This window comes from Equus przewalskii, chromosome 3 (assembly GCF_037783145.1).
Source record: "Equus przewalskii isolate Varuska chromosome 3, EquPr2, whole genome shotgun sequence".
Lineage (NCBI taxonomy): Eukaryota > Metazoa > Chordata > Mammalia > Perissodactyla > Equidae > Equus > Equus przewalskii.
Window position 1 is genome coordinate 50,392,737 of NC_091833.1, and position 15,165 is coordinate 50,407,901.

A 15,165-nucleotide genomic window follows, 5' to 3' on the forward strand; every position below is an offset into this window, starting at 1 on the left:
GAAGCTTTTAGATCAAGGGGGATTGTAGTCGTGATACTGTTCTTTATGCTGATCTGTCCTTATCTGTAGCTGTGGTCTCAAAGGGGAAAATGCAGCATCGATTGGGGTATGGGAATAAAAATTAGACTCTATTTATTTCATCCTTTTAAATTTGTTTTGAGTGGGTGTTTTATAATGAACATAATCTGTTAGTACAGTAAAGTATGTTTATAAGTTGAAAATAATCATGGTATGTGGGAGGGTGCACAAAAATTGTTAAAAATATGAGAGTGATAACCTGGGATGCATCTCAGTAAGGACTAGCAGGTTAGAAAGAATCTGAAAACCATGCCATATAAAAAATTGTTGAAGGGTTTTGGTTTGGAGATGAGGGGACTTAAGAGAGTGTCTGGATATTTTAAGGGATGTACAGTGCTTTAGAAGGAAGGAATAAGTGTTTGTTCATAGTTCAGTATAATAGCAGTGGAGCATATTGTAATGTCTCCCAATGACTGAAATTATACATGTGTATGTCAGAAACATAACATATATTTTTGCACCAAACGGGAGATTAAATTAGATTACCTATTCTTTTTCTTTTTCAAATTGAAAATTCAGCAAATAGGGTGAGGATTTCAAGGACTGAGCTTAATTTACCTAAACCTAGATACTAGAGTAATTCTGCCTCTTTGTTTCAGAGTGAAAATGTAACAGGAGAGAGAAAGAGGGCTCTCTCAGTAAATAGCGAAAACACTGCTTCAGAGTAGCTTTGTCTAGAGAACACATATCACAACATCTCTATTGGGATTTTATTTAAAACAAATAAACCTAATACAACCTAACTTCACACATTGTGGCTTGCATGGTTTGCAAATTGTAGCAACATTCTGTAAGACTTAAAAATTCTTGTTACCAGAATGAACAATTTTAAATTGAACTGCACATGGAGGGGATACATTGCCATCTAATTTTCTCTGTGTTTTGTTTGTTTGTTTTTGACTGAGGAAGATTCGCCTGAGCCAATATCCATTGCCGATCTTCCTCTTTTTGTGTGTGAGTGGCCGCCACAGCACGACCATTGACAGATGAGTGGTGTAGGTCTGCGCCCGGTAACCGAACCTGGGCTGCCCAAGCGGAGTGTGCCAGACTTAACCACTGAGCCACCGGGGCTGGCCCATAATTTTCTGTTCTTGATTAATTTGACACAAAATGTTTTTACCTGGGTTTTGTTCATGTGTTCTAAAGTATGAAAGATTAGATGGAAACGTGAAGAAAGTTCTGCTGAAAAGAGATCTTTAGCCTTTTTTTTCCCTTATGAGGAAAAAGAATCTTAGGGAAAAGAAAGCTGGTCTTAAAATATGCTATTACCTTCCTCTTATCTACAGATGACATTTTAATACTTCAACAGAGCTTGATTTATGCTGCATGGTAACTACAAATAAATAGTTTATATTCTAATGCATGCATGAAAACAGGGAAGGAAATCCTAAAGTACGTTTTTAATCTTTGTGCCCTTGCCTAACTCTATCATGCTAAGCTGGTTTTTAGCCAAGAATTAAGTGAAACTTCCCTAGCAGAATAGCAGTTGATTTCTTTTAGTCTTTCAGAATATTCTTTGAGCACTTAAAATAGCTATCCAACTGTTTAAAAAATAGCAGAACTGCAATTATTTTGTTATATTATTTGCTTATAGTTTGTATTCTCCCAAATCATTTTTTCAGTGCACATTCCAGGATCATTTTCACAAGTAAAATGTCTGGTTTTAAAATTTTTTTCCCCTTCTTTTTCATCTTTGCACTGAAACAGATGCTGGTATTTATTCAAGCGGTGGTTTTATTGAAACCTGTCATCCTAACAGAGCTTCTCTAGGGGTTGATTGATTTATTCCACAAATACTGGTTAAGTGCCCATTGCAAGACATACAAAGTGCTGAAGATGCAGCAATGAGTGAGACAGTCGAAGTCCCTACCTCGGCAGAGCTCACATTCTAGAAGGGAAGATGCAAATAAAGACATAATTACAAGGGCAGTAATGTTAGCACAGGGTAAGGAGAGGGTGCTTGAGAGTGGAGAAGATCTTAATGAAGTTGCATTTCACCTAAGATCTGAAAGGATGGAAGAATTTAGTGTGGCGAAGTGTAGTGATGGGTGGAAGAGTGGTGGGTGGAAAGAGATGATGAGTCTTTGAAAATCTGGAGGTGAATGAGAGCAGAGAGGATGAAAGAAGTCCAGTATGGCCGAGAGATCAGAGGGAATAGTGTCCAGAAATAAGGCTGAAACAGTAGGCAAAGAAAGGGCCTTTCAGGTTTGCCAAGATTTTTAAATTTTATCTAGTAGACTTTGAAATATGTATGTGCGTGCGTGTGTATATATATATATATATACACACGCACGCACATACATATATTTAATAGCAGGGGAATGATAGAATCAGATTCTCTTTTCAAAGATCCTCTGCATATGAAATGGAGAAGGGGTTTTCAGAGGACCAGAGTGAAAACAGTCTGGGAGATCAACAGGGTTATTGTACTATTTCAGTCAAGAAATAATGGTGGATTAGACTGCAGTGGTAGACATTGGGATAGAGAAAAGAGGACATATTTGAGAGACAGTTCGGAAGTGTACAATCAACAAGGTTTTATAATAATTAGACGTGGGGTTAGAAAGAACAATGAGGTAGAGGCAAGGATAATCCTTCAGTTTCTGGCTTAAGCAACTGAATATGGATAGTGGTTCAATTCTCTGCATTAGGGAAGACAAGACAGTGAACAGGCTGAAATTTTTGTTTGTCTTGTGATGGATGTATTAGTTTTCCCTTGCTGTGTAACCAGTTACCATAAACTTAACCTCTTAAAACAAAATCCACTTGTTAGCTCACAGTTCCATAGGTCAGAAGTCCAGCAGGTTTACTGGGTTTTCCAGTTAGGGTCTCAAAAAGCCAAGATCAAGGTCTAGTCTGGGCTAGGCTCTTACCTGCAGCCCCTGAGGTAGAAACGGCTTCCACCGTCATCTGGGTTATTGGTAGAATTCAGCTCCTTGCGCCTGTAGCACTGAGTTTCTCACTTGTACTGGCTGTTGATCAGAGGGCACTCTCAGCTCCTAGCGGCTGCTCTCAGGTCCTTTCCAAGTGTTCCCTCGGTCATCGAGTGAGCAGTGCTCTGCAGAGCGCACCTCATTCTCTGAGTTTCTGACTTGTCTTCTGCTGCCAGCTGGAGAAACCTCTGTTTTTTATAGGGCTTGTGTGATGTGATTAGGCCCACTCAGGTAATCTCTCTTTTGCCATATAATGTAGAATAAGCATAGGAGTAAAACTACAGAGTGAATAACTTGTGGGGGGGAGCGGATCTTAAAATTGTGCCTACCATAGGGAGGTAGACAGTGAGTTTCGTCATTTCAGATTACAGTTAAGGTTGAGGAGCCAGCGGGACAGATTTGAGGTAGAAGTTGGATATATGTGGGAAATATATATTAGAATTATCGGAAGTCCACGGAAAGAATGAGATTGCCTACAGAGAGACAGTAGAGGGTGATAGAGGCCTTAGAAAACTTCCTAATTTAATGATGGAGTAGAGAAGGCACTGATGAAGAAAGCTGAAAAGCACCAGGCAGAGATGTGGAGTGGAATTCAAATGTGATGTCATGAAAATCAAGAGAAGAGAGTTTCGAGGATTAGGAAATAGCCAATAATATCAGAAGCTCTTGTGGTTTGGGGTGTGGAGGACAAGGGAGAATTATTAGCCACACATTTCTGCCGTGATACAACACCCTTATGTTCTAGAGTGCACACATGTGTTCACAGGTGCCTGAAAACTTTTATAACCACAGTATTTTGTAAGTTGTTGCTTTATGTTCAAGAGAAAAGAGGGTAAGGAGACTGGAAGTGAGTAGCATTATCCTTAAGAATTCTTTCCTAGCGTACTCTTTTGGTAAACTTAAATTAAATCTCACTAGAGCAGCTGCTCCCTCCTGTAATAATAGGTAATACACAGCACTGTGGGCCGGTCCCTGTTCTTGGTGCCTCACCTGTATTAACTCATTAGTATCAGCTGTGTCTCCTCCTTTCTCAACTGGACTGCAGATGAAGAAGCAACAGTAGAGGTTTATAAAATACCCTACTTTCGGGGCCACCCCGGTTGCATAGTGCTTAAGCTTGCATGCTCCACTTCAGTGGCCCGGGGTTCATGGATTCAGATCCCAGGCATGGACCTACACACCACTCATCAAGCCATGCTATGGCAGCATCCCACATACAAAATAGAGGAAGATTGGCACAGATGTTAGCTCAGGGCCAATCTTCCTCACCACAAGGAAAAAAAAAAACCCCACTACTTTATCGAAAGTACATACCAAGTCAGTGACAGATAATAGGTTTAGAGTAGTTCAACTTTTGATTGCTGCAATGTGTTTTTTAAGAAATTGATATAATTTTTTCCAATCACCATTACGGTGAATTAGCTTTAAACATGGGCTAAGTCTCTTCCTTTCCCAGAAGAGAAATACATGCCCTTCAGAAGTAAAGCAAGGTGATAATAAAGCTTGTGATATAAAAGTTAATGTTCTTTTGTGTGGCATAGTGAAACTGCAATAAAACATGCTCTGCAGTTATGTGAATTTAGAAATGAGACTGACTTCTGACTTCCATAGCAAACTGTGTCTGTCAGTTCATCAACTTCTCAATTATGCAACTGTGTGTTTTCCTGATTGAATGTTTTGGGCTCTATTTATAGTATTTTCTTGGGTTTTACTTTATTATTTCATTTGAGTTTAAAGCAACCTGTGTAGGCTCTGCAATATAAAACTCCAGAGGGTACTTTTCACATAGGATTGCACAGTTTGGCACACCTGTAGCCATTTATTCAGAAGCTTTGATAAATCTAAAAATAATGGGAGGGGGCCAACCCTGTGACTGAGTAGTTAAGACTTGGGCAGCTCAGAGTTTGCTGGTTCAGATCCTGGGCGCAGACCTACACATCACTCATCAAGTCATGCCGTGGTGGCGTCCCACATAGAAGAACTAGAAGGCCTTACTACTAGGGTATACAACTATGCTCTGGGGCTTTGGGGAGGGGGGAAAAAAGAGGAAGTGCTTTAAAAAAAAATAATGAGAAAAAAACACCTTGAAGTTTAACATGATAAATGACTTGCGTTAGCACAGTTTTTTTGCTGCCTTTTTTCTGGAAACAAACCCAGATGCTAAAGTGTTTTTTATTGTCTTTGCAGGCGAGGAATTGCTTTGGCCTCCTTAGGAGGTCCAATTTATGCAATTGGAGGGTTAGATGACAATACTTGCTTCAACGATGTGGAGAGATATGACATAGAATCTGATCAGTGGAGTACCGTGGCACCAATGAATACTCCCCGTGGAGGAGTTGGCTCTGTGGCTCTAGTAGTAAGTTAGATGGCATCGTGCTCATTGGATTGCCTTGCATCACATCCTTAAAGATCTGGTATATTCATATGTCCAGGATGCAGATATTGATTATACACCATATTATTTCATAAATACTGCTTTCTTGCACATTCTGGTCTACCATTAGGACAACATATAAATCAATTCAAAATCTCACGTCATGTGTTTTTCTCTTTTCTTTATTTAGAACCATGTTTACGCAGTAGGTGGCAATGATGGAGTAGCTTCTTTATCTAGTGTGGAGAGGTATGATCCACATCTGGATAAGTGGATAGAAGTTAAGGAAATGGGTCAGCGAAGAGCAGGCAATGGAGTTAGTGAGCTGCATGGTTGCTTGTACGTTGTTGGTGAGTGGATATTTCTCTAGTTTAACTTATTACAGTATATACGACGACAGTGTCATAAAACAACACAATAACAAATTGTATTGCATTTAGGCTCAAGTGGAATCGGTTCTGAAATTTTCTTTTGAATTCTTAAGGTTTAGATTCATGCATTTTTTGTTTATCTTTGTCTTTCATGTGTCAAACTTTTACCTCCATATTTTTACTAGGAGTAGTAGGGGATTACATTTAAATAAGATTTTTTTTAATGTAAGGACACAAATTGAATGTACTTTGCTAAAGTAAATCTTTAAAGATCTAAGACGTTTTTCTCATCTTCATTTCAAGGGAATTGTACTAACTACTTTAAGCAAACCAATAGATATTTCATATGCGTAATGGCTCTTAGCATCTTTATATTGCTTTTTGCGTTACTGAATTGCAGAGTTGGAAGGGACAATAGGGCAGTGCTTTCTCACACTCTTATATGCATATGGATAGTATGGAGATATTGTTAGACTGCCAGGGAGGGGATCTACATTTTGTATTTACAGCAGCTTCCAATTGATCATGGATACTGTCCTGGTCCACTCAGCGCACCTGAGTACTATGAAATGGGAATAATCCCTGTCTTTCAGAATTGTTTTAAGAATTAGAGTTAATACATGTTGAGCATCTCAAACTGTGTCTGGTACTTTGTAGTTACCCAGTAAATGGGCAGCTGTGTTGTGATTAGTAATCTCGTCCTGTACAGAGGAGGAAATGAGGTTGGAGAGGTTGTCACTAGCATATGTCACACTTTTGTTGATGTAAATTGTTTGTTGTTACATAACGTACAGTTCTTGAGAAGAGAGTGAGATATTGTTAGCATTTAATTATCTGCAAGTAATAGAGGTAATGCTGCGTCTTCCAGTGCTCCTGTGTGTTAAAGAAGAGAAATAACGTAATTTACCTTTAGATCTTGCCTGATCATCACAGCGGCTCTCTGAGGTAGTCAGAGACCCAGAGAGTGAATAGTTTACTCATAATCACATGCCTACACAAGTGACAGAACTGGAATTTGACAGTACACCACTGCCGCCTCTCACAGCGCCTTGCCTAGCATAGGCATTGATTTACGTGTGTTGTGTGTCAATAGGAGTGGCATTGTTGCTGTTACTTGTTAAATCTTCTGGACTCTTATAGTTAGAACAGACATAGTAAAAAGAAGACTGACGCAGGTTAAATATTAAAAAAAAACCCTCTTGGTCGTTCAAGTCCTATTTAAAACAGACACAATTGATTTGAATAAGAAAACTTTGAAGGTAACTGTATGCACAAGTCTCGCAAGCTAATTGCATCTTGCCTTTTCTGTTCCTCTGCTTGGAATTCTTTATTATAAGTTTATATGCATTATCTAGGGAAATGATAGGGAGCCAGTGAAAAAGAAGGCTATGAAAAATGTAACTACTAAAAACTTAATCTTCTCCATTAACATGAAGAATAATTAAAACTAAACCCTTCATTATACTGAAAAAATGTTTTATATCCTGGTTGTGGTGATGACACTACTGTAGACATTTGTTAAAATTCATCAAATTATGCACATACAATTGGTGAATTTTACCTCAATTAAGTTGATTTAACAAAATTAAACCCATTAGAGAAGTTGACCCTTGATATTTTTTTTACCGACCTTGTTTCTAAATAGGCTGATCGTAATATCAACACTTGCTGTCCTCAGGAAAATAGACTTCGTCACCAGAGAGAGCTATTACTCACGTAGACTGAGATGGAACCTAAAAAGAGACATTTATTTTTAAAGCAAAGAGCACTGTTAAAATAACAGTCTCTATTTTTAACCTTCAGGAATATAATAAGTAACATTATTCAAATGATCTGTAGAGAAGAGTGTCATCATCTGTAATATGTAACACAAAGATGTAGTTTTGGCAAAAATTGATTAAGAATTCAATCATAGTCCACCAACCATCTCTGTAATTATGATGGCATTTATAGTATTAAGGGAAACAGTTGGAAAACTAACGTATCTAAATAAGCCAAAAGATTTAGTGTAACTTACTCTCTTCTCAGGCCCGCTTACTGTTTAACAATATAAAACACACACGTCCTCACGGAGAGAAGGAGTCTCAGTGCGGTCTTGCTTGCCCCTGAGAGGCTGAGGGAAAATTGTATGAATGTCTGGGGTTTTTTTTTTTTCTTCTAAATTATCTGCTTAGACGCAGTGAGTCCAGTTTTTCCCATTTTGAGATTTTTAATTCTAGTATGGAGGTAAAATACAACTTAAATTATCTTGAATTATAGAAAATGCCTAGTAGGAGTTGGTAGTGGTGATAGATGTTGGGGTGAATTTTCCTGATTTTCTCAATTTTCTGAAGTGTTTTTAAAAGATTGAGTTGTAGGGGCTGGCCCCGTGGCCGAGTGGTTAAGTTCGCGCACTCTGCTGCAGGCGACCCAGTGTTTTGTTGGTTCGAATCCTGGGCGCGGACGTGGCACCGCTCATCAAACCACGCTGAGGCAGCATCCCACATGCCACAGCTAGAAGGGCCCACAACGAAGAATATACAGCTGCGTACCGGGGGGCTTTGGGGAGAAAAAGGAAAAAAATAAAATCTTAAAAAAAAAAAAAAGATTGAGTTGTAGAAGATATTGCATTGAGATTTACTAGTAAATTCTACGAAACGTCATGCCGTTTCTCAAATCTTTCTTTGTGTAGGTGGTTTTGATGATAATTCTCCTCTGAGTTCAGTTGAGCGATACGACCCTCGAAGCAACAAGTGGGATTATGTAGCAGCACTTACCACTCCCAGGGGTGGAGTGGGCATCGCGACAGTGATGGGCAAGATCTTTGCAGTTGGCGGTCATAATGGCAATGCCTACTTAAATACAGTAGAAGCGTTTGATCCAGTGCTGAATAGGTAATTTTTATGTTTTCTCTGTGCTTTAATGGGCTCTTCCAGTACCAGTTACACCAGAATGCTAAAATGCTGCTACGTGTAGTAAATAAAAAACATTTGGCGTATCTTTATCTCCCTCAGGAAGATTGCTGTCTTTCAAAACCAGTCTCATAATAGGGAGTTTTTGTCTTGGTTGGTATTGTAAGTAAGGTAAATCGTGCTTTGTGTTAAGATAACGTTATCTTCTGTCTTTTCAGGTGGGAGCTGGTTGGATCCGTGTCTCACTGCAGAGCTGGAGCAGGTGTAGCTGTGTGTGCCTGTTTAACTAGCCAAATTCGAGATGTAGGTCATGGATCCAATAATGTGGTTGACTGTATGTGATTTGAGTTCCAACAGTTTAGTCATATCTGATAGGCAAAAAAGACAATCAGGATTTTGTATGACCACCTTTGAACAGTTTTAGCTACTACTAGAGTCTTGTTTAAATGGAAACTGTTATATTGTGATTAACTGCAACTTTTGGAATGGTAGCTAAAGAATTATTAGTAATAAAGTTAAATTTGATGCTTCCCACTTTAGAAATAATGGAGTAGGGAGGAAGACCTTCTAAGCTGAAACCATACCTCCTCCAAAAAATGTTTAAAGTAGTGCCAGAATCTTGAAATCCCTTTTTAAAAAATGTGTGGATGAATCAAAATATAAAATGGAGTCATTTGCCGAGTTTTACCTTTTCTTTTGCCTAAAAGTGTTAACCTCAGGCAGTGAATCTTTCCTAGAGAGGAGATGAGAACCTGCTCGTCAATACAAGGATGTCAACACAAGGATGTAGGACAGAGAAGAGACCTGCTCCTTTCAGAGATCATTTCTACTTGGTGCTGATGAATTTATGCCTTGCATTTTTCTAGGTGTTGATTTTTCAATTTCTTGGATATTTACGAAGGTAGAAATAATGTTTCCTCTTTCCCAGTGCCACCGGGCTGCGTTGTCAGCTTGTAGGAGTGCTGTAAGAAGCCCTTAACACAGCTTGAATTGTTAGGACACCAAAAGACCTAGCGGAACTCATTCCATCCCAACAAATCTCAACTTATTTTTTCATCTCATGCGAAAAGAGTTTGTTTCATAATAAGCAAGAACTGAACCAGAGGAAGTATTCGAGGAGAAGGCTTTAGAGCTGATGTTGTTCCAGTGCCCGGTCGAGAGGCGTTGAGAGGGAATGGTGCCGATTACGTGACTCCTCAATGAGGGCAATCTGAAATTATGTTTAACACTCTTCTTTGATTTAGTCATTTGATTTCAAACCCAAGATGTATTACCTTTCTATTTTGCCGTTTGCGAACCATCCTGGTTTTTCTAACTGTACAGAGTCTGGATTTATTTATTATCAGAAAATGAATGCATTTTTACAAAAACCCTTCATAGACTGTTCTTTACTGATTACTTCAAGTTCATCGGTACCAGTAGAAGATATTGTTGGTCGAAACAGAATGATTGAAGCTGCTGCTGTCCTTTTATTCAGTCCTCTCTGGTTTATCTATTGAACTTTAGGTGAAAATATTTCTGTACGTTAATTTGAAGCCAGGATATTTACACACCTACTGATTTAATAACTCTTCTTGATTTTAACCAGCATTATAAACTGGTCTGTTCATTATGTGTATATATTTTTATAAATATTTATGAAGAATGGTAAAATATTCTATTTTGCATTTGTAATGTAGTTGGGTACCTCTCTTCCAGGCTTTCCTAAATTTCCCTTTAGTCTTGGTTAGAATGTAGTGCAGTTCACTGCTGGGCAGTCATCTGGTTCACAAGCACGCTGGGGTGGTGAAGAACACTACCCCATCCAGCCCTCCCTGAAGTTCATTGCCTAGTAGCTCTGATGGTTCTCATTCACTGGCAGCCTGGGCTTGTCAGTACGCTAGGACAGAAAGCCACATTACAAAAGCCAGGGCCTATTGGGTATATTAGACCCAGAAAAAGAAAAAGAAAATATTCTCAGAAGGCCCAGGCCAGCAAGTAAAAAAGGTCTTTCATGGAGCAGATTTAAAAGTTCCCGAATTAGGCCATTGTTTGCTGTCAGCCTATGGGCACGTTCAGAGGTCATTGCTGCATCTGAACCAGTGTTCTCTTGTAAAATTAGACCCATATTTCAGTCCATCCCAAATGCACTTAACTCTGTAGAACTCACTGGCTGGGTGTAGAGAGTAAGTCTCAAAACCTGGCTTCAACTGTCGGTTTCTCATGTCTAGTGGAGTTCTTGTGTTATAAGCTTGTCTAGTTGTGGTTACTGGATGTTTGTTATATTTATTTTGGTAAGGGAAATGTCTTCATCTTATTGTTTCCAAGATTATATAAAATCTTTTTTTCTTTAACATATTTCTGCCTTTGTTGTATGTATAGATTTTAGGGGCATAAAGGTATTACATTGCTGTTTCCGGTTTTTACTACACGGTAGTCATCTAACATACTAAGTTAGTACCCTAGCTACCCATAAAATATGAACTCCTTATAAGTAAAGTAAAGTAAAGGGATCCTGTGCTGTCTGTACATTATGTGTGAGCAGTCGGAAGCATTGCCTTCACGGACTTGACAATGGTGTGAAAAGACAAATAGTGGAATCAATATGCAGTCTCTTTATTGAAAACACTTTCTTTGAGATATGAATGAGAATCAGGCTGAAGAAGTCATGCACTTGAGAGGTGATTATGTTCATAGGAATGAAGAAATGAAATGTTCAAAGAAGTAGCTTCTTAATTGTGAGGGCTGTCACTTCAACCTCAGATGTTAATAGCGCCTACCAAACAGTGACATAAGATAAAGCTAAAATTTTGAAATTGTAAATGGAAAAAAGAAAAGGTGAAAATTTTGTGTATTGTTTCTTCAAGAAATATTTCTAGGTGCTTATGTTTGATTGTCCCATATGATCATGAAAGCTACTGCTTACTGTATTGCACTGCCCCTTTAAGAACAAATTTCTTCTTATTGTTTTTGGCTAATTTTACTGTGTTCTGTGTAACTCATCATTTTTTAAATGTTAGTGTAAACTTAGTACTCCCTCTAAGGAGTATTATTTATTCTCTTAATTCCCAAATGAATTTCGAACTTAAAATGCTATTGAATGCCTAGATAAGAGATTGTTGAAATTGCATAAACTACTCTTGCAAATGATAAACTTGAGAATTTTCTTTGTTCCTTTTTTCTCCATCTCTTATAAGAGAATGCATTTAAAATCTAATTCATGGCTTATCAATTAAGAATGTTTTCTGTGGTTTCTCATATCAGACTTTTAAAGAAATTGGTATTGGGATGTCGTTGGCTCTGTCTCTTTTTCCCCTTTATGTGAAGTTACAAGTGGCAATAAAATTTCTCTGTAATATTTTTTTTTTAAAGATTTTATTTTTTCCTTTTTCTCCCCAAAGCCCCCCGGTACATAGTTGTATCTTCTTAGTTGTGGGTCCTTCTAGTTGTGGCATGTGAGACGCTGCCTCAGCGTGGTTTGAAGAGCAGTGCCATGTCCGCGCCCAGGACTCAAACCAACGAAACACTGGGCCGGCTGCAGCGGAGCACACGAACTTAACCACTCGGCCACGGGGCCAGCCCCCTCTGTAATATTTTCTTAAAACCGTACGTAAATTTGTGTAGTAATACTCCAGCAAATCAGAAGAATAAATTATCATATGTACTACTAAGTACTGAGATCAGAGAGTTGGGTTCACATCAGTGCTATTTATTGATTCAGAGTATACTGCATGTGTCTGTCATGAATAGGAACTTTCTACAAGGTCTGTGTAACTTTGCTTCTCATTGTTTGATTGCTTTTATTGAAGCCTTTCAAAGCTGTGTAATTGTTTATTCTCCATCCTCAGATACAAAATCTGTTTTAATAGGTTGGCTGTAATATTTTTCTGTTTATAAAAGGGATCTTTATGTTTAACTGAAAATAGATTTTTGTCACTCTTAAACAAATTAAAGGTTAAAGGCAACTGACGTAAGTAGTTTCACTAATCTTAACGACTCTCTCTTCAGCAATTGCAGCTTTGTGCTGCACAGGAATGAGATTCTTTATGCGTTAAGATGAATGTTGTCCTTCCAAGTAGTTACCTCGTGAAGCTGTAATTTTGGGTTTTTTAGCTATGTTGCCATTGCTAAAAACTTTTCTGAAACTTGTGTTTGAAAATAGCCTGAAGAGGCCATTTGTAAGTCATCCAAGAGAATATCTCATCACAGTCAGACGTTCATTTTGACCAGAATCTTGGTTATGGCCCTGTGGATTTCATCATCAGACTTGATTCAAAGTATTTCTATCACAGGTGAAGTGTACCCTCAAAGAATTAAGGTTTTCCTTCACTGGAAAAAATATTTTCAAAATATTTTCAGCAGCCCCAATGGAAGATTTGTAAAATTAACTCTGAGCAATAGTAACTTCCTTAAAAGAAATATATAGCTTCTTTGAGGGGAAACCTTATTTGAATGCAAAAATCCTGGGGGGTTTTGTTGTTTTTTTAACAAGTCAGTCTTCCATTATCTTACTGGTTGATGCTAAATTCAGTCTACCTGAACCAACTCTTTACAATATAAGAGGTTTCTTAAATCTGGGTAATAGTCATGGGGAATATTAATAACTAATTTGTTAAATCTGTAATCTATACTAGTCATTTTATAATGTTTTAATCTTTACAATAATTTTGCATTTTACGGTTAAACATTAGATTCAAAGACATTAACTAATTTGTCCAAGATCCACAACTAATCAGTGGGTAACCAGTGTTCTTTATGACTGAAAAATTCACTCTTCCACCCACTATCCGCTGGACCTCTCCGCTCACAAGGGAGTATATGTACACTTAAGGAAAGATGATTTTCATAACCTCTTAGCATTATCAAAGTATTTCTGATCATTATATTTCTTTTTCTTTTTGGGGGGCCACGTCTTTTATTTTATTGAAATATTAACATATAGCATAATATTGGTTTCATCGTGTATACGTGACTCAGTGCATGTATACTTTGTGAAGTGATCACCACAGTACGTCTAGTTAACCCGTCACCACACAGTTAAAGGTTTTTTTTCTTGTGATGAGAAGTTTTAACATTTACTCTCAGATTTATTTTCAAATATACAATACAGTATTATTAACTACAGTCCCCATGCTGTACATTACACCCCCAGGACTTTATTTATTTATTTATGTATTTGTTGTGAGGAATAGTGTCGCTGAGCTAACATCTGTGCCAGTCTTCCTCCATTTTATGTGGGACGCCACCACAGCATGGCTGGATGAGCGGTGCTAGGTCTGTGCCTGGGAGCTGAACCTGTGAACCATGGGCCGCTGAAGTGGAGCACACTGAACTCAACCACTAGGCCACAGGGCTGGCCCCCAAGTATTTTTTGTTTTTAATTTCATTTGGTCCATGATCATGATCTGTATGATTACACTTCATGGAAATGTACTGAGACTTGTTTTATGGCCTGTTATGTAATTAAATTTTGTTACTATTTATGTATTCTTAAAGAGCCTGACTGATGTGGTGCAGTTTTCCATGTTTGTACATTATATAAGCCTAGCTAATTGTGTTGTTCAGTCTTCTGTATATTGCCATGTTTTTCTTTTGGCTGTTTGACCTATCAACAGAGGGAAGTGTATTGACATTGCATATTATGATTAGTTTCCATTGTGTGTGTTGAGGTTTTCTGATTTATATGTATGCTAATTTAAAAGAGGTGAACATTTTATTTTTCAGTGGTGTGTTTTCAGATGTGTATTTGATTCTGTTCCCAGGGACTTTATCCTGGAAGGGAGCTGTCACTGGTTGGTTTTGTAGAGTTCATGGGGCCTAAAATACTTCAGCCCTTTCAGACCCTGTCTCAGACCTTTTGCTGTCACTTGCTATCGGGTAAGGCAGAACCCCATCCAGTTTCAGTGCTGTCCTGGAGCTGGTCTTCCAGATTTCTCAGTGAGTACCTTTGGCTCTTTTGTGGTTCACATACCTGTTGCTATCAGCTCGGTTGCTAATATTGCACAGATCTTACACCTGCTCAAATTTGGGGGTTCCTGAAAAACCTAATTGGATTAGGATGTTGTGCATAGGGTTTTAATTTTGTTATCCTAGTTGCCCTGGCTGGTTTATTTGGGGTGGTGGAGCTAGGATTAAGTGGTCAGAAATTTTACTGGCACCCCCACTATTCAAGAACCTTTGTCCCACACCCCCACCCTGAGGGAGATTAGCCCTGAGCCAGCATCTGTTGCCAGTCTTCCTCTTTTTCACTTGAGGAAGATTGGTCCTGAGCTAACATCTGTGCCAATTTTTCCTCTGTTTTCTATGTGGGTTGTCACCACAGCATGGCCACCAACCAGTGGTGTTAGGTCCATGCCCAGGAACCAAATCCGGGCCGCCAAAGTGGAGCAGGCCAAACTTAACCAGCAGGCCACGCAGCTGGCCCCTCTTTGTCTTTTTTTAGTGTTTTTTTGTTTCTGTTTCCCCTCCACCCCTCTCTATTCTTTTAGTGGTTAACCTTAAAAATTTCAACACATATTTAATTTAACAGTCCAAAGTTC

General features: G+C 38.5%; 1 protein-coding gene across 2 annotated transcripts in view; it reads left to right on the forward strand.

Annotated features, from left to right (window-relative positions):
- KLHL8 (kelch like family member 8) overlaps positions 1–11,984 on the forward strand; it is a 48,078-nt gene extending 36,094 nt beyond the window's left edge. Inside the window, exons 7-11 of one of the 2 annotated variants that reach the window (XM_070614364.1) lie at positions 5,199–5,367; positions 5,576–5,735; positions 8,428–8,629; positions 8,866–8,950; positions 9,576–11,984. In XM_070614364.1, coding sequence (XP_070470465.1) covers positions 5,199–5,367; positions 5,576–5,735; positions 8,428–8,629; positions 8,866–8,950; positions 9,576–9,626 — 667 coding nt within the window. In that variant the 3' untranslated portion in view covers positions 9,627–11,984. Of the gene's footprint in view, positions 1–5,198; positions 5,368–5,575; positions 5,736–8,427; positions 8,630–8,865 lie in introns of both variants that reach the window. The other variant, XM_070614365.1, reaches the window with a different exon arrangement.
- Positions 11,985–15,165: the final 3,181 nt, after the last annotated feature.